The following is an 18940-nucleotide window of genomic DNA, read 5'->3' as shown; positions in this document are numbered from 1 at the left end:
GTATGAGACACCACGCCACCACGGGACAGCAGCGGGAGGCTGTGGCGATGGACAACGACCCAACCGGACCCCGAGGAACCAGAGGAACCAGGGTGGAACCAGGGACCCCCTGGGGGGCTGGGGGGGGCAGGGGTTAGGACAGCACAGCAGATGAGCTGATTAGATGCTGGAGTGGACCTGGTGGAGATGGGGAGAGGAGACACATCGACCCACACAGAAAGGGGAGAGAGATAGGTGGGGGTGGTTTGATCGGATGTGGATGAGTGATCAGAGGCGTGAAGGGGCCATCCTGGGGGGGTCGGACCAGACCAGACCAATGGGACACAGAGAGAGAGAGAGAGAGAGAGGGGCCACTGTACCTAGAGAGGTTCCCCTCCTGCAGAAGACCCTGGCACTCATCTAGAACATTGGGTTCACTGCAGAGGGAGAACGGGGTTACCAGAGTCCAAAGCAGAACACCAGGCGGCGTGGGCATCGCAGCCTCACACCAGCAGGGGGCACACGACCACGCATTGTGCAATAACGCTGCTTTTTGTAGTCACTTTACTGCACTTTGGCAAGTTATGGTTATGGTGAGTACATAATGTGTTGTGAGAAGCATTTTAACAGTCTGGCATGAGGAATGTTCAGCAGCAGAATGAACTGCAACTGCAGTGGGAGAGGGGCGATTAATGTGAATATTTATCTTCCAGTGTTTTTCCACACACTAGTTCTTAGAAACAAGAATACGAAAAGCATAATCCATTTTTTGCCGGTGTTTAAATTTGTCCTGAAAGCGGCCAGGAGGGGGCGGGGTTTCCTACCCAGAGAGCCTCGTCCTGTGTTTCTCATATGAGTTCCGGACAATGTCCAGATAATCAGGTCCAGACATTGTCCGGAGTTGCCCTTTCACACATGTAGTACACCGCAGGAGATTGTCCGTGTTAGACGTGTTCACAGCTACTGGAAATACTCTTTTCGGTTAGGCGAGAGGTGCACATGACACAAAAAGTACGCTGCAGAAATCAACAATAAAAGCTCTGTCTGATTTTTTAATAAATTTCCTTCAATGTACACTATTTGCAATTGTTGACGAGCAAGTGGCAGGTGGGCGTGTTGATGACATTTCTATCACGCGACTGGCAAATGATAGAAACGTCATCAACACGCCAACTCGCTCGCTGCGGATTCTCCAGACAATCACCTGCTCTATTTACACATACCTCTCAATTGGGCACTACACAGACTTTACTAGGGTACTGGCAGGGTAAAGTCTGTTTAATGTCCGGTCCAACTGATTCAGACATTTGCTTTCTCACAAACAGCTCCTCCGGGTAATGTCTAGATAAGTTCAGGGTTGTAATGTGTGAAAGCAGTACCAGAGGGTAGGGCAGGAAAAGTTGGTTTTTTAGAGAACAGAGTTTCATGAAAGTGACACTTTCTGGGAGCCTAACCTCTGTTCTCACCCAGAAACATTTTTAAACACAACTGAGTTAAGGGACTGTCCCGTTCCGCCTTGGATGGAACAATGGAGACGGGACAATGGAGAGAGAGCGATCTCCGGTCGACTGCGCGTTCCGGTTCCTGTGTCTCCAAACAAAACGAATAAAAACAAATTGTGTTTTTATTTTAGATGTATTTGTTTCCCTCCGTTTCCTAATAGAACGAAACAAAGAAAAACGAATGAGCACGTAGTTCCGCTTACACAGAGGACATCAGTTGAGTAGGTGGTCCTTCAATGTGGCCCAGGACACATCCGCGTACACACTGCTGAAAGAATTTGGCCACAAGTGGCCCAGACCACCTCCGAGTGTGGTCTGAGCGGATCTCAATGCGTCCTCCATGCGTCTTGGGTGCCTTCACAGGTGTACTTAGAGCTGTCCACCTGTGATCGGATCGCCCAAGACGCATATTAATGCCAGGTGTAAACAGGGCCAGAGTCACGGAATGAAGCGCATCGCCCTCTATTTTCATCTCAAAAAGGTATATATGGCATAGATTTCAATTTACAATTGATCGAGTGTCAGGAAGGGTTAATGAGCACTTTGAAGTGTCATTTGTCCAAATTGGGTAAGAATTTTGGAAGTTATAGCGAGGTAGAATCAGTACAGCAGTTAAATTTTCTTTTAGCTTCAGTTAGAGTGCTGTAATCAGCATTTCGCCATAATTGTGTATTGGGGCGAAATGTACACGCTCTTTCCAAACTAACAATCATATCTTAAAAACTAGAAATGCTAGGAGCAGGATCTTTTTCCTTTAGAACAATAAGCGAGTGGCCTCGGCCTTGTTAGTCCTTATCAATGCAATTATTAATCTTTCTGAGAGATGTTTTGAGGTCTAATTTGTGTGTGAAGTGGTCATCTAGTAATCTAAAGGTTGCTGGTTCGATCCCAGGCTCCTCCTGCTAGAATGCTGTAGTGTCCTTGTGCAAGACACTTAACGCCTAATTGCTCCTGATGGTCGGTCCGTCGGTGTTTGAATAATTGTAAGTCGCTTTGGATAAAAGCGTCTGCTAAATGTAATGTAATGTACTCTACTTCTACATTGCCTACCTCTATCTGCTCTACTTCTACTCTAATTATACTCTAGCTCTATGTTTCCTCCCCCTAATGCACCTCTGCTCTACCTCTGCTCTGCCTCTGCTCTACATCTACTCTACTTCTACTCTACCTCCATGTTTCCTCCATCTATTCTACCTCTACTTCTACTCTACCTCTACTATCCTTCCACTCTACTTCTACATTACCTCTACTCTGTCTCTATGTAGAGAACCCATCATTCTCTTCAAATTTACATAAATATAAGATATGATATATGCAATGTTGACTAATCAGTAATTAATTAATAGATGAGACTGTGTATCTTCCATGTGGTGGTGGTGGTGGTGGTAGGGGTGGAGGAGTACAGTACCTGTGGCAGGGCAGCATGGTGGTGCGGGGGGGCTCGGGGTGCAAGGAGGCAGATCCTGTAGCGTGGCTGGAGAATCTCCGCTGTGACACCACTCTGGGCAGGAAGGCCTCGTGCTCACTCACCACACTTGGAATACTGATGGAGTCATCTGGAAGGAGGGAGGGAGAGAGGGAGGAGGAGCAGAGATAGAGATCATGTTTAATATATTCTTATCCAGTCCAGTGTAATTATTCTAATCCAACCCAGTGTAATCTTGTCTAATCCAACCTATTCAAATCGAATATATTCTAATACAATGTAATCTGAACTATCTAATATAATCTAAATCTAATATTGTAATATCTGTGTTCGAATCCATTTTAAAAAAGGTATCCATCCCAATCTAGTATTCTAATCTAATCCAGAGTAATATGGTCTAATCCCACCCATCCCAATCTAATATATTCTTATCCAATCTAGTTACGCACATTTGAGTATTTTTCGAGCTTATAGAGCTTGTGCGTAATCACCGGGTGTCATGACATTTCACTGCATATATGTACGACCGTATGTGTATGTATGTGACAAATAATCTCTTGAACTTGAACTCTAATCTGAGTAACAAAGGGAGTTGCTGACTCTCTTCCTCGTCCTCGTCAGTCCGGCTCAGCGTGTCCTGGGACGGCTGGCGGGACGGTTGGCTGTCCTGCTCCCACACGGTGCCCGTCCCCGTGTTGGAGCGCGACATGGTTGCCAGGCTGAGGCGGTACGCCGAGGTGGAGGTCCCTACCGTGCTGATGGAGGTCTTGCCCTGGTAGGCTGTTTGGATGATGGGGTGAGGTAGAGGTGTTAGGAGGTGTTAGGTGGAGGCGTTAGGAAGGTTTAGGGGGAGGAGTTAGGAGGGTTACGTGGAGGAGTTAGGTGGGGTGAGGCGGGGTGTTAGGCGGAGGTGTTGGAGGGGATAGGTGGCGGTTTTGGGTGTAGAGAGGTGCAGGGTTAGGTTGGATTTGGTGGAGATGTTGTTGTTGTTGGGGGAGGGGGTTCGGTGGAGGTGTTGGGTGGGGTTAGGTGGAGATGATAGGAGGGTTTAGGTGCGTTTGGGTGGATTTGGTGGAGGTGTTGGGTGGGGTTTGGGTGTGTGTGAGTGATGGTGGGTGCATGAATGGTGGTGGGTGAACACACAACATGAATAATTACATTGGGATTAGCATCTTATTAGATATTTATTGTTTGTTCTACCACATTTTATTATCATAAACTGAGATTTATCATAAATTCGGTCAGAAAGACTACCCAACTGTCAGCCGGTGGACTTCATCGACTCCGGTATGTAGCCATCCAATCACAGCCAGCCACCGGCTGCCACATTAGGGGGAGCCGATCTCTGGTCTCCCTACCAGAATTCGTACAGCTCCCTCGCCGCACATTAGGGGGGGGGGGGGATCACTCCAGTGGCCTCCGAGATCCCTCCTCCATTCGTATGTTCATATATTAATTTATGTTCAAGCTCTGCAGCTTCATGGAGTCCTGTTGCCAAATCAGGTCAATAAATGTCCTTTTCATCCATCTAGTCTCTCCTGATGGAAGTAAACGCCTTTTTCGCCACGCTACTCCTCCCATGTCGTTCAACTACAAGGATGCAAAACATATCGAGTCGAGCGTATCCTTCCTATGAGGTTGTGGAGGGGACTTTGTGGAATTTTTTTGGTGAACATCCAGTTTTTGTGCCAAAATTTGCTTCAAGAGGTTTACTTGTGGGGAAAAGGGGAGGAGAGAAACATCCACAAATAACTACATCAAAACATTGATATTTTTGTCTACTCACCCACAATGAAAAACTTCACTGCTAGCATTTATAGTTTTTGAGATATGAGCATCTCTTTAGACAGACCATTGCTTGATTTTTATTTTTTTTTAATCTCTGGAGCATTTCTACATCAATGTAACTTCCTCAAACTGGACAAATACATCAAAATCACCATTAAGCTGTCACTCACAATGCAAAACCGAAGCAGAGCTATCGATACCTATATGGACCAAGATATTCGGTTATGCCCCGTCATGATTTTCTCAGTGTATTGCCCATCAACAGATACTGACTGGTATTGCTTTATATTTAGTCGCTGTGGCAGATGAGGGGGCGTGGCTTAGCTGCGGTCTGCGATTACGGCGCGGATTCTGCCTGATCAGCCCGCTGGCGCTGATTGATCCAAGTCGGCTGGAAGAGTTTTCTTATGGGTTTGTCTTGCAGTGAGGGGCGCGTGATGCAGGAATTGAGACCCTGCGGACCAGATCGCGAGGCGGACCCTGACGCTCGTTAATACAGCTCTGTTTTGTGTTCTGGCCCACTGGTCAAAACGATCCCATTTTGGCCAGTGGGCCTTTTTGTTAATTGCTTTAATTAAAACCCCGCCGGGTCGACAACCTCACTGCCAGGAAGTCCCTGTCTAGCTCCCTGGACCCGTCTGTGTCTGTAGACGGTCCTCTACAGTCAGTTTTTTTTTTTTGTTTTTTTTCCCAATTTGCTTTGCCAATGTGTTGAATAAAAAACGAAGAGAGAGACAAAGCGTGCACGCAAGGGCAGCATTTGAACATGCGAAAAAACAAGCCCTAACCCTGCAACAAATCAATCTGATCAACTGCTCGAACCACTTAGCCACAAGAACACACTTATGTGCTGGAGCCGGAAGTAAAGTCACAATCAAAATCACTACTCTGAGTCGATCAATAAAGTTTTTAACTTCTCTTCATATAAATCCACAGTTTGTTTGCGGTACCTGAGCCGCTGTGCACGGCCTCCTTCAGGATCTTCAGCTCGTTGTTGAACTCGGCGAACAGCGAGCTCTTGCAGAGCGGCCGCGGGATGAAGCGTCGCTCCAGCTGGTCGGCAATGTGGTGCCGCGCCGTAATCTCCTCCTGGGAGTCTGCCGGCTGCGTCAGGAGCTGGAGAACACACAAATACACATAAATACACAAATGAATATATCTATACACTCACACGCTTAAGTGAACCAATTTCATCATCACTTTTGAATACATTTTATTTTGAAACAACAACACATGAATCAACAGCAGCTCATTGGCTCACAGAAGAGCAGTGAATTCATCAGCCACCAGGGAGAGCAGGAGCATCACCTTGCACTGAATGAATGGTCGGAGCAGCACGAAGATGGGAATGCGCGTGCGTACGATGAAGTCGATGAAGTCCCAGAAGGCGAGGCCGCCGACCTTCCTCAGCGCCATCTCCTTCACCTGCAGGCTGAGCCGGTACCACTGGTTCCCCAGCGAGCGCTCGAAGCACACCAGCACCACCTTCAGGGCTGGAGGGGGAGGGACACACATGGGTTAAGTCAGAACTGCGGCTACATTCCAAATTGCATGCTAACAAACTAGCAACTACTCCTAGCTTTTCCATCTACCAAGGTGTAACCAAAATCACCATAATCTTCTGTTGAGTAAGTAGGACGTATATGATTAATTCCATATAATTCATTCCATTCATTCATATGCTTGCCAGAGCAATATGCAGTGTTTGAATACCATGATACTATTTCAGCAAATAATGGTTTGAGACATGTTCACATACTAACTTGGCATTGGGCCTGTCATTGCGACTGGCAGGAGAAGTTACTGAACAGTTTGATGTAAGATTTGTCCAGTTTGGATAAGAATTGATCGAAATTACAGCGATGTAGAATCAGTGAAGCGATTAAATAATGTTGAGTCAGAGTGCGGCAAACTGCATTCCACTATGATTGGGACGTGCTTTTTCCCAACTAACGCTCAAATCTCAACAACTGTAATTGCTAGCAGCGAGATTTTTTTCATTTTGAGAGTAGAAAAATGTATCAACATTTTGATGTATTTGCATTTGTGCACGTGCGTGAAAAATTGCGCGAGGTGGCGCAGGGTAAAAATGTTGGTCAAGACGGCTGATTTTTCTCCCCTCCTCTTTATTTTCCCATTAGAAACCTCTTGAAACAAATGTAATCACAAAAACAACCGTTGTTTGAATCATTCCAGCTAGTAATAGCAACTTGATCAAGACTGAGCTGCTCAATTTGATGCGTTGGCATCCAAATAGCTTGAAAGTAGCGCGCCAAAGGAAGGCTATACGATGAATAATCATTTTAAGATGTAGATGTATTGTATATCTAACAATAAACGAGCAGTTTTGCCTCGCACATTTAATAACAATAAAATATATGACAGATGTAAGAGGATTTGGGATGCTCTTTAACAGTTTCCTGCTGTTGTTTGCCATAGAGCCTCCTTGCTGCTAAACCTGGTACTGCAACTGGAGCCTACCCAGATAGGCTGCCTGGCTGGTGGACTCCGCCAGCCCCTCTCTGCGCAGGTCCTTCCCGGTGTCTCCGGGGGTGGAACAGTGCGCCGGCGAGGCGTCCAGCATGAAGTTTTTGGTGCGGGAGGTGGAGATGATGCGCGGGGGCAGCAGGATGTTGATGACAGTCTGCAGAAGGAGGAAGATCTCTGGCTGCTCCAGGTGGGGGCTGTCTGCAAAGTAACCCAAGAAAACAGTTAGCCTGTTGGTGAGCAGGATATCTCAGTAGGGGATGGATTCTCATTTGATTTTCGGTCATATTAAATACAGAAATCCTTTGTGATAAAAGTTGGTGTTAGTGCCGATGTTTGACCGAGAAAATCTGTTGAAGTCTGACATATTTAAATCTCTCCGGTCATAATGTCTGTCCGGTGGATCATTTCAATAAAAAAAGTCTGCAGATCTGTTCATTTCCATGCTTGGCAAGTTGCAACGGAAAGCTAATCAGTTTGGACGATCTAGAGCTGACTGTTCACCTCTGACCGATCACATTTGTCAATATAGAACTTAGCCCCGCCCCTTCCCTCGTGGACGAGTCGCGCTTGAAAACACACACACGCATGGAGCGGAGACAGAGCCGCTTGCGGAAAAAAAGTCAATAACTTCTGATTTTGATCTTGGTTTCTGCTTAGGATATGAAATGATCGAATGATACGTGGATATTCCTGTCTATTTACACATCAATGTCCTGTGTGTCAGATGTCATGTTTCCATCACTGCTGGATGAATAACCAGGACTACTGCAGAGTCATTTTTCCCGGGAATGAATGCTGATTGTAACCTTTCCCACTAAAGACAAAATCCAGATGTCAGCGGGTGTTAGCGGGATTTTTGTGCAGTGGAAAAGAGGTTTTACAGAGCAGAGATTCCACATCGACAGCCATTCCCCATCAAGAGCTTGGGGCGGTGGTACAATGCAAGCCTCAAAGACACAGAGCAGAGCTTCCAAATTAGGGACAAACGATCAAAGGACTGGTCAGCATAGACAAGACCTTACTCCCTGGAAAGCTGAAACTGTGATGCCTGCAGATTGGACTGCTTCCACGTCTGATGTGGCCTCTGACAGTCTACAAGATTCCCATCACCGAAGTCAAGAAGATGGAGAGAACAATCAGTTCCTATTTAAGAAATGGCTTGGCGTTCTGCGTTGCCTCAGCAGTATCGGCTTGTATGGGAATGGTGCACTGGAACTGCCTGTCTCTAGCCTCACTGAGGGTAACAGGCAGGTGTGCCCTATGGGGGGTGGAGTAAGGACAATTCTTAGGGCCTGTGATTGACAGGGGCCTGAAAAAAATATAAGAACATTAGGTGGTGGGGCCCTATTTCATATCTCTTTTCATTGGGCCCAAAATCCCTGGCAACACCCCTGGTAACAGGACTGCAGGTACTTGAAGGTTTGGGTTGGTCCGAGCTTACCTTTGCTTCCAGAGCCGACGGTCAGCACGAAGGGGATGAGCAGGTTAAGCAGCATGCCCTCACGCCGCTCCTGATTGGTGAACGGCGAGATCACATGACTCAGGGGGAAGTCGTCCTTCAAGGCCTGGGAAAGAGAAGTGGGTTTCCCAATCATTCCTTCCATGTTGATTTTATGACACTCTAATAGTGGAATTAAATCAAACCTTTTTCAATCAAATATTTGTTGCTCAACCGGGAAAATTTACATTATATTTGTCGCAATATTTCCAACATTTTCTTAATTCCCTGTAAATTTAGATGGAAACATGTGATTGATGTGATGTGAAAAAAATGTCATGAGGATAACGATCCTCTTAAATAATTGCAATGTAATGATGATGGCATAACTGAGACAGCTCTACTTGCTAACTAGTATGGTACAGTACTATTCTAATATGCTAGCAGCCCCCACCTGGATCTGCAGCGCCACCAGCCGCACCACGGCCGTGCTGAAGGGCAGCGGGGGGGACAGGTAGGGGCTGAGGTGGAGCAGAGGAAGACCGTCCGCCACACTGGAGGGTCCCACCACGCCCATCACCTGAGAACACAGACACACAGAGTTCCTTATCACACACTTACACAATGTTGAGTACGTTTGTATCAATGTGTATGCTCTATGATGTATATTAGTCTGTTATTTGTTGTTAATGCTCCATGCATAATGTGTGCGTGTGTGTGCACGTGTGTGTGCATGCGTGCGTGTGTTTCCCACCAGATTGACGCAGACGTTGATGAGTGAGCGCAGGTGAGGGAGGAAGGAGATGATCGGCTGTCGCTGCAGCGTAAGACAGATCCCTCCAATCAGACTGCTGGCCGCCTCCCACTCCACCTGTCTCCTGGGAGCGTGCACAGACACGTGCACACACACACACACACACACACACACACACACACACACACACACACACACACACACACACACACACACACCGGCCAAAACAAGACGCACCAACACACAGAGTCAGAAAATGTTCAGAGAAACTAAAATCACATCAATGCTGCTCAGACACTAAGTGAGGGATAGTTAGGGTTCGTATTAAGAATTAAATAATAAATATTAAAGTCTTGAAGCTTTAAAGATGAAGGATGAAGGGTACGTAGTGTAAGGCAGTAGTAAATCTATCAGTGTAATATCTATTATAAATCCAATAACTTTAGCAACAGTGTGACAGTGTTTCAAGAGTTAAAAATACATACTTAATTAAGTTCAAGTTCAATTATTAATTATTCCACAAAATAATCTGTTATCGTAGATGTCAGTGGGACCAGGAGATCATTTGGGGGAAGGTTTCTCACCATATTGTTCGATTTTCCCAAATCCCAAAAATAGAGACAATATACACAATTCAAAAAAATCCCTTGTACCCTTGTTGACCACAAGTCTGAAATCGCTGCTGGGGATACATTCAAAATTTTTAAATTATGAAATTCACTTGTAAAAACTTTATTTAAAAAATCATTGAAATCGTCATGTTTTGCCGGTGATTTGGCTGCCTACTTGTAGTACCCCCACGGACCATTAGGGAACAGCGGAACAACGGTCCAAAATCGCTGCTGGTGATGCATTTTCAAAGTTGTAAATAAAAATACAATTAAATTAGCTTTTAAACATTTTGAAAAATACTATGAATTTTAATAAAAATCCAATTTCTTATGTTTGCCAGTCATTTGGTGGCCCATTCATAGTACCCTCATGGACCACTAGGTTGGAAATCGCTGCTATAGTGTGTAACGCAGTGTAACGCAGCTGATTCTCATTTACTGTGAAGACAAATTCAACACTTAATATTGAAAAGCTCACAAGTACAAGCAGCTGATAAACACACATAAATGCATATGTAGACACGTTTAAGCACATAAACACCTGTGAAAAAAGACAACACGTGCACACACACACCTTAAGCACATGTAATCTTTTGTGCAATATAAAAACCAACATATGTAGGCACATGGACGCATCATTTTTAAATCTGTCACGCTTGTTCTGCATGTAAACAATAATATAAGATAGTTAAACATGACCGTCCTGGGTAAGTTGATTGCAGGCGTGTACTTGTTTGTAGGGGTTACATTGGGATTTGGAAAGTGGGTGACGCCTACTTTTTATCTATCTATCTATCTATCTATCTATATATCTATCTGTCAATCTGTCTATCTATCTTAACTCGGAACACACACTGAACTCTTTTTCCGAGGTCAGTTACACAGATTCTAAACAGCAGGTTAATATCGCTGGATATTTACCTTGTGTTTACAGTTGTTTTTTTAATGAGCGTGACAGTTTTCAAAACAATGTGTTCCGGGTGATTTATGGATCATCATCATCATGGATCATCATGGTACCTCCCAAACATTGGGTTACACTGGTTTAGTGCGACCTGACAACTGCCTCAGGGGTGGGCCCGGGGGTAAGGTGGGTGTGCCCTGCCTTGTGAATTTACCTCTATGATGACCTTATGTTAGAGAAACCTCATAAAGCGCTCTCTAGGATGCCCCTGCGGTACAGAAAACTTCATGAAGTGCCCACTGGGACGCCCCAACAGAAGAGAAGACCTTATGAAGTTCTCTTTATGACGCCCCTATGGTAGAGGAAACCTTATGAAGTGCTCTCTAGGATGCCAGGGGGGTACAGAAAACTTTATGAAGTGCCCACTGGGACGCCCCAACCGAAGAGAAACCCTTATGTAATGCCCTCTAGAATGCCCTTATGATAGAAAAAACCTAATGAAGTGCCCTCGAGGACACCCCTACGGAAGAGAAAGCCTTATGATGTGCCCTCTAGGATGCCCCTATGGTAGAGAAAACTAAATGAACTTACATTTTCCTTTTCCTGGAATAATTTTACTGCGTGTCCAAAATGGCCGTCATTATCATGTTATTATCATGTTATCATCATGTGAGGCACACACAAGCACACACTCTCCAGAAGCACTTACGGTACGAAGACAGGCGCAACAAACTACAGTGCCAAGAAGCCGATAACGACAGCTCACACCACGGCACTGGTACGGCACTGGTACGGCACTGGTACGGCACTGGTACGGCACCATACAGCCAGAGAGAGAGAAGGGAACAGACCTGGCGCACAGGGCCTGTGGGCGAGCGCACCTGAGCGTCGGCATCTTGTGGATCTTGTTGAACATGCGGTCAAGCCGCTTCAGGATCAGGATGAGGGCGGGGCGCACCGCCTCAGCCGACCAATCGGTGATGGGAAGCATCTCCATGATGTAGCGCCGCAGTCCACGGCTCTCCATGGTCAGTGTGTCATACGGCGCGAGCTTCAGCAGTGCGTGGGCGATCTCTGCCAGCCTAGTAAAATGCGTGAATAATGCAAAAATATTGAAATGTATGTAAACTAAGGCTGCCCCCAAGTAGTCAACCAAATGTGTCAACGAGAAGAGTCTCAGTCGACCAATTTTTTCATAGGTCGGTTGGTCTGCGCTTTGTCAAAATTCACCTTAAAACCTCTATGGCTGGACTCGTGTATGAAACGTTTAAGGGGTTTTAATTTGAAACAAATTTTAACAAAAATAAATGTTCAGTCTCCTTGCTGGTTCTTCCGACACATTTAGAAGAATAATCACAGCTTTTGATAGTTTGCAGGTAATTAACATACAGCTCACGTCATGTGAGCGCGCCGCACAGCGCTTATAAATGATGTAAATATTTTAAAGGCTGGTTATTGTGTTATTGTGTTGGTGTTACTGATGAATTAACAAAATGTTCAGTCCCCTTGCTGGTTGTTCCAACACATTCAGAATAGGGGCGATTGTAACGAGAGGAAGCAGACACCGTTAAAAGGACCTTCTGTTCGCCACATTACAGTGCAACTCATGTCAATATGTCATTTAAATGTCTACATTAATAAAATAATAATAGGACCTCATAATTTGAGGTGATGTAATGTTTAACCGGTGTAATTAACAGACTTGTTGCACGCAGCGCTTGTAAATCACATTTATATTTTAAAGGCTGGTTATCAGGTTTTGTACTTATCTGTAATGCAGCACAGAGTTAACAATGTCAGTTATAACATTCTTTCTCAGCCCTGGAACTCATTTTCTGACACCCTAAAAAACATGTATTTTAATAATTAAATTAATATCATAAATGTGCGATGATTATAGACGTGTGACTAAGGCTTGAACTGACGACTAATAGTCGACCAGGACAAAGTCGGGGGCAGCCCTAATGTAAACAACTGAGTAAAGAAAATATACTATAAAACACGACGTAGAATTAAGACATTGAGGTAGAAGCAGTTGTTTGCATTCAATGGCGTCACAAAGCGTTCAGGGTTCACCGAGATTTGAATTCATTCTTTTCAGAGGTGAGTCAAAGAAAACTCATTACAGTGTTAAGACAACACATATGGGTAGAATCAACCTATCATTCAGACAATCAATCAATTAATTAACCAACCAACCAACCAACCAATCAACCAAACCGATAAAGCAGTCAATCAAATTCAGAAACATTATTCACAACAATTCAACCAACCGGCCAATCAACCAACCAACCAACCAACCAAACCCGCCCACCTCATGTGGGACTTGATGTCCAGTAGCTCCAGCGCCGTCACCCTGGGTTCCCCGGCGACGTTCTGCAGGATCTTGAGCCGGGGCCCGCAGTGCTTGTAGAACTCGGTGCAGATGTTGAGCAGGGACTCTCGGGGGCGTCGGAACTCCTCCCTGGCGATGCGCTCGTCCAGCTCCTCCCGGGGCATCCCCTGGCCCTCCTCCAGGAGGTGCAGGTTGTCCCTGGTGTTGACCCCTCCGGACATGGCGTGGTTGGCCGTGGTGGCTCCCTTATGGCCCTGGTCGCAGCGGGACATCTGGGGGGCCGTCATGGGGCTGTAGTCGGGGGGGACGATGGTTAAGGGGCCACTTAAGGATGACGGGAGTCATTCTTGTCATTTAGAATGAATGGGTGTTGAAGCCAAAATGCAGTTCAGTTTATGGCCACCAGAAAACCTCTGACTGAATGGAAGTCAGCGAAATACCTTCTCATTATAAAAACAAAGTCATTATATCTTTCCCAGTAGACACAGTATTTAAGTTTACTTCTTCCTATGAGTGTCTGGGTTATGATTTAGAAAACGTGTCTTTCATGAAGAGCAAATGTAAGGGATAATGTACAGCCAGCTGGTCATCATGGTTGAAAGAACCCCCTACAGCTTGACCAGGACCCTGACAGGGTTTTGGATCGTGTTCATTTTCATCATGTACTTTTTGCTTGTGTACATCCTGTTTTTAGCTGCATTTCAACATATATCTGGATGTGTGTGTGTGTGTGTGTGTGTGTGTGTGTGTGTGTGTGTGTATGCCGGACCGTGTCAGCGACTCGGAGCTGTACAGCAGTGCCTGTAGCGATGTAGCCAGCGCGGCGATGGCGGCTATCTCGTCCCGGGCGGCGGAGGCGGTCTCCATGGTAACGGTGTTGCTCTTCAGCTTCTGCAGGTGACAGGGAACCAGAGCCTCCAGTACCATGAGCATCTGCAGACTGAGAGGGGGGATTCTTTATTGACTTGTTATACATCTTTGTACATTCAGCGAGCATTGTTTTGCCGGGGAACCCTCCAGAACCTCTACATTGAGAACCAGTCTATACCTTCTGAAGGATTCTGGGGCATAGGCGACCACCGTCACACACAGCTTGATGGCCTCGCTGATGGAGAAGGCCAGGTCCTCGTTCCCGTAGCAGAAGTCTGGAATACCACACAACGCTATTGACCAATCAGAATCCAGGATTCCACAAAGCCACAGTGGAATAAAGCAATTTAAGGCTGTTTACTCACAGGGTAAACAGTTAGAGGATCTTACGCAGTGCTGCTCTAATTGGAATAATCCTGTTTTTATTTCTTTTTATTCTTTACTCTTTTTTTTCTTTACAAAAACTGAATGACTTTGTTTTTGTTGCTGGTGCAATACATGGTTTTGTTACCCCTGCAGTATTTGCTTTTGTCTGCATGTGAACGTTTCCCACACCGTACCCAGGGAGCGCAGCGGCTTCTCGGCCTTCACCAGCTCCAGAGCATCCAGAGCGTCGTGGGTCTCTCCCTCCAGGGAAACCAGGAGGTCGAACAGGCACTGGGCGGAGACACCCTTTGAGAGGCCGCTGCTCGTGCTGGTCTGAGGACACAGACAACATATAGAATCTACTTTCAAAGATAATAAAGATTTATTTGTCACATACATACATACATTTGTCACATACTGCATGGAGGGAAATGCTTTTTTGGCAAACTAAATGTAAATGGATACAAATATTCATACAAACATATAAATATACATATATAAATAAAATAAAATAAAAACAAATAACATAATAAAATATAGTGACTGTATATTTACTTCAAGAATGCACACAACTGTTTTTACTTCTATTTGTCAAGAACACAGAAAGGCATCCATATCTTTTGCTTATGTAATTTCCCATTGTGCATTGCTCTCCTGCTCTCATTTAATATTATATTTATTTTTATTTATTTATTTATTTGTAATTATGGTTTTTTTTGGTAGTTTTATTTAGTTTAAATTTATATTTACTTTATTTAGTAGTTTTATTTTTAAGTACATGTATGTATGTGTGTGTTTCTATAGTGTGTGTGCGTGCGTGCGTGCGTGCGTGCGTGTGTGCGTGCATGCGAGGTTTGTGTGTGTTTGTGTGTGTTTCTGCGTGTGTGCGTATGTGTGTCTCACAGTGAACTCCAGCAGGGGGGCAACGCTGGCAAACAGCTGCAGGACAAAGGGTTTCCTGTGCAGGACGTAGAACTGGCGACAGCAGAACTCCATGCCCTGCCGCAGCAGAGGGTCGCTCTCATAGTCTGCATACACCTGCACACACACACACACACACACACACACACACACACTTTAATTGACTAGTCATATTTTTAGGATCTATCTATCTATCTATCTATCTATCTATCTATCTATCTATCTATCTATCTATCTATCTATCTATCTATCCATAATTGAACTGATGGGCAGGATCCACTGGTTTAACCCATACTCAATTTAAATTAAAATCTATATATAATTCCTATATTGAATATAATTTAGACCTGCAGCATGGTGGGCAGGATCCACTGGTAGCCGCTGAGGGAGAACAGGTGGTTGAAGTGCACGGCGGTGTTGATGGCAGTGGCGGTGTACTGCCTGAGGAGGGCGCTGTCCTCCGGGTGCAGCAGCAGGGCACCGTTGAGCACATTGAGGAACAGCATGATCTCGTCTCCCCAGGGATACTCACTGGGCATGCCGAGAAACATCTCTTCCAGAAGCTGCACCCACAGCACCTTGTGCAGCGTGTCCAGCCCAAAAAGCTCCTTGCCTGCAAGATCACATTGAATGAAGATAAGTTAAAGATAAAATAATAAATATAATAACATTAGCGACGGAAAAAAGACAATTATTCCACTGTGGCTCCATGGAATACTGTATTCTGATTGGTCAATAGCGACGGTCAGGGGTCAATTATTTCTCAATAATGACTGAACGCAGATCTCTTAATAATGAATGTGGCCACAGGTGACCACAACTCCTCCTGGAGAATCCCATCTCAGTCTTAGTTATTTAGTAAGTAGTGTGTAATAAGCAGGATAATAATCCCTCAGAATTTTGTGGACATCAGCTTTTTTCCAAAGCTGCACTGCGTTTGGGGGCGTAATGGAGCCCACTGTCCACGTCCGAGCGAAATCGTTGCAGAGCTTTTCCATATAAGCCAGTTAAGACGTGTGTACAAATGATCGTGAGTTTTTGAGCATTCTAAGCCAATGTGCAGCCAGACGGTCCTTATCACTTAATGACCCCCAACGGGGTGATCGGTCTTGCATCACTCTGAAGGCAGAACATGCTGAAGGGACAACCAAGTGGTTACCGCATTTACTCATTCTCCTATCTGACGTATCCAGGAGCAGTGAGCTGCCACGTAGTGGCACCCGACAACAGTTAGGGTTTAAGTGTCTCGCTCGAAGAATCAAATCGACAATTTTCCCATTACTTAACCACCTGCTCTACCTCCTAAGCCCCTGCCTCTAACATGCCATCAGAACATGCTAAACACGGTGGCCCCTGGAGGCTCCCACCCTGCTGCTCGTTGAAGAGGGAGAACTCGGCGTCGATGGCTGTCCTGGGGAAGGAAGGGAGGCGCAGCAGGTCCTCCTGCAGCAGTGACACATGGGACTGCTTGTGCACCGCTGGCATGTGCTGCGTCAGAGAGATGAGGAAGAGGACACGCCCCACCTCCTCCAGCTTCCTGGAGAACACCTGGAGACGGAGCGAGGGAGGAGGGATGGAGGGAAGGAGGGAAGGAGGGATGGAGGGAGGCAATGGAGGCAATGGAGGCAATGTAGGCAATGTAGGGAGGGATGGATGGAAGCAGAGATGGATGGAGGGAAGGATGGCAGGAATAGAGGTAGGGATGGAGGCAAGGATGGATGGATAAAGGGAGGGATGGAGGGATGCAGCCATGGAGGGAGGGATGGAGGGAGGGAGCAATGGAGGGAGAAGGTTATGGATGAATGCAGAGAGGGATAGGGGAAGGAGGCAATGTAGGGAGGGATGGATGGAGGGAGGGAGAATGGATGGATGGGGGAATAGAGGTAGGGAAGGAGGGAGGGATGGATGCAGAGAACGATGGATGGAGGGAGAGATGGAGGGATAAAGGGAGGGAGGGAGGGAGGGATGGATAGAGGGATGCAGGCATGGAGGGAGGGAGGGATGGATGGATGGATGGATACAGAGATGGATGGGAGAGGGATGGAGGGAAGGATGGAGTTAAGGTTGGAGGGAAAGAGTGGGGAATAGAGGAAGGGAGCGATGGAGGGAGAAGGGATGGATGAAGGGAGGGATGGAGGGAAGGATGGAGTTAGGGATGATGGGATGGAGTGGGGGAATAGAGGGAGGGATTGAGTCAGGGAGTGAGGGATGAATAGATAGATGCAGAGAGGGATGGAGGGAAGGATGGAGTGGGGGAATAGAGAGAACCACTTCTTTAGCTGCCAGTATGTTACTCAACTGCAATAGTTAGGCTCTACCACTTAGAGTACATATTAGGTTTGATTCTTTACTGTCATATCTCAGCATACATTGAGAATAAAATTTGTCCTCTGCATTTGACCCATCCTATGCACCCTAGTATGATCTACTATCTAATATGATCGAGGATCTAATTTGATCCAGTATGTAGTATGATCTAATATCTAACATAATCTAATATCTAATTTGGTCTAATATCTAATATGATCTCAGATCTAATTTGATCTAATATCTAATATGATCTGATATCTAATTTGTCCTAATATATAATATGATCTAATATGTGATTTGATCTAATATCTAATATTATCTAAAATCTAATTTGATGTAATATCTAATATTATCTAATATGATCTAATATCTATTTTGATGCAATATCTAATATGATCTAATATCTAATATTATCTAATATGATCTAATATCTAATTTGATTGAATATCTAGTATGATCTTATATCTAATATTATCTAATATCTAATATGATCTAATATCTAATACTATGTAATGTGATCTAATTTGTTCTAATATCTAGTAGGATCTAATATGTAATATGATCTTATATCTAATATGATTAAATATCTAGTATGATCAAATATCGAATATTATCTAATATCTACTTTGAAATAATATCTAATTTGATCTCATATCTAATATGATCTAATATCTAATACTATGTAATATGATCTAATTTGTTCTAATATCGAGTAGGATCTAATATGTAATATGATCTAATATCTAATTAGATTTAATATCTAATATGATCTAATATCTAATATGATCTAATAACTAACTTGATCTAATATCTAATATGCTGGTTTCTCCTCCGTACCTGTTTCTGGATCAGTTCTTGTCCCTTCTCGGGCAGCATGTGGACCAGGTTGAGCTGGGGGGACACGGACCTCCTGAAGGGGTAAATGTCCCTCACATAGGTCTGGGGACGACACGGTGTTTCATTTAATGTACTGTATATGGGTCTGCATTTAATTGACATGCATATGATGTGATTATTTTTGATTTCCCACCTTGGAATAATGGATGAGGTTCCAGCGTTTGTCCATCAGGAAGTAGTGAGCAGATCTGGCCTCAGGGATGTTGAAGAACTCCAGACACTCCTGATGGGAAACAACAACAACGCACCACAGTCTCAAATACATTGAAATATTTGATTTCTGCATCAGACTGTGAAATATTTTACGAATGCACCTCAGATGGTAAATCATGAGCCTCCAATCCTGATC

General features: G+C 44.9%; 1 protein-coding gene across 1 annotated transcript in view; it reads right to left on the bottom strand.

Annotated features, from left to right (window-relative positions):
• The window catches only part of unc80 (unc-80 homolog (C. elegans)), a gene marked incomplete at both ends in the record, with an annotated part of 82953 nt that overhangs the window by 4944 nt on the left and 59069 nt on the right, over nucleotides 1–18940 (bottom strand). Inside the window, 19 exons of the mRNA XM_080023805.1 lie at nucleotides 360–416; nucleotides 2890–3037; nucleotides 3508–3687; nucleotides 5646–5811; nucleotides 6004–6188; nucleotides 7177–7383; nucleotides 8627–8750; nucleotides 9078–9203; nucleotides 9378–9501; nucleotides 11744–11974; nucleotides 13207–13518; nucleotides 13997–14167; nucleotides 14276–14372; nucleotides 14658–14796; nucleotides 15367–15501; nucleotides 15732–15997; nucleotides 16752–16932; nucleotides 18532–18633; nucleotides 18725–18814. Of these exons, the coding sequence (XP_079879931.1) occupies nucleotides 360–416; nucleotides 2890–3037; nucleotides 3508–3687; nucleotides 5646–5811; nucleotides 6004–6188; nucleotides 7177–7383; nucleotides 8627–8750; nucleotides 9078–9203; nucleotides 9378–9501; nucleotides 11744–11974; nucleotides 13207–13518; nucleotides 13997–14167; nucleotides 14276–14372; nucleotides 14658–14796; nucleotides 15367–15501; nucleotides 15732–15997; nucleotides 16752–16932; nucleotides 18532–18633; nucleotides 18725–18814 (3041 nt within the window). The remainder of the gene's footprint in view (nucleotides 1–359; nucleotides 417–2889; nucleotides 3038–3507; nucleotides 3688–5645; nucleotides 5812–6003; nucleotides 6189–7176; nucleotides 7384–8626; nucleotides 8751–9077; nucleotides 9204–9377; nucleotides 9502–11743; nucleotides 11975–13206; nucleotides 13519–13996; nucleotides 14168–14275; nucleotides 14373–14657; nucleotides 14797–15366; nucleotides 15502–15731; nucleotides 15998–16751; nucleotides 16933–18531; nucleotides 18634–18724; nucleotides 18815–18940) is intronic.

This window comes from Zeus faber, assembly GCF_960531495.2.
Source record: "Zeus faber genome assembly, chromosome: 2".
Taxonomy (NCBI): Eukaryota; Metazoa; Chordata; class Actinopteri; order Zeiformes; family Zeidae; genus Zeus; species Zeus faber.
This window is presented reverse-complemented; position numbering and strand designations above follow the sequence as displayed.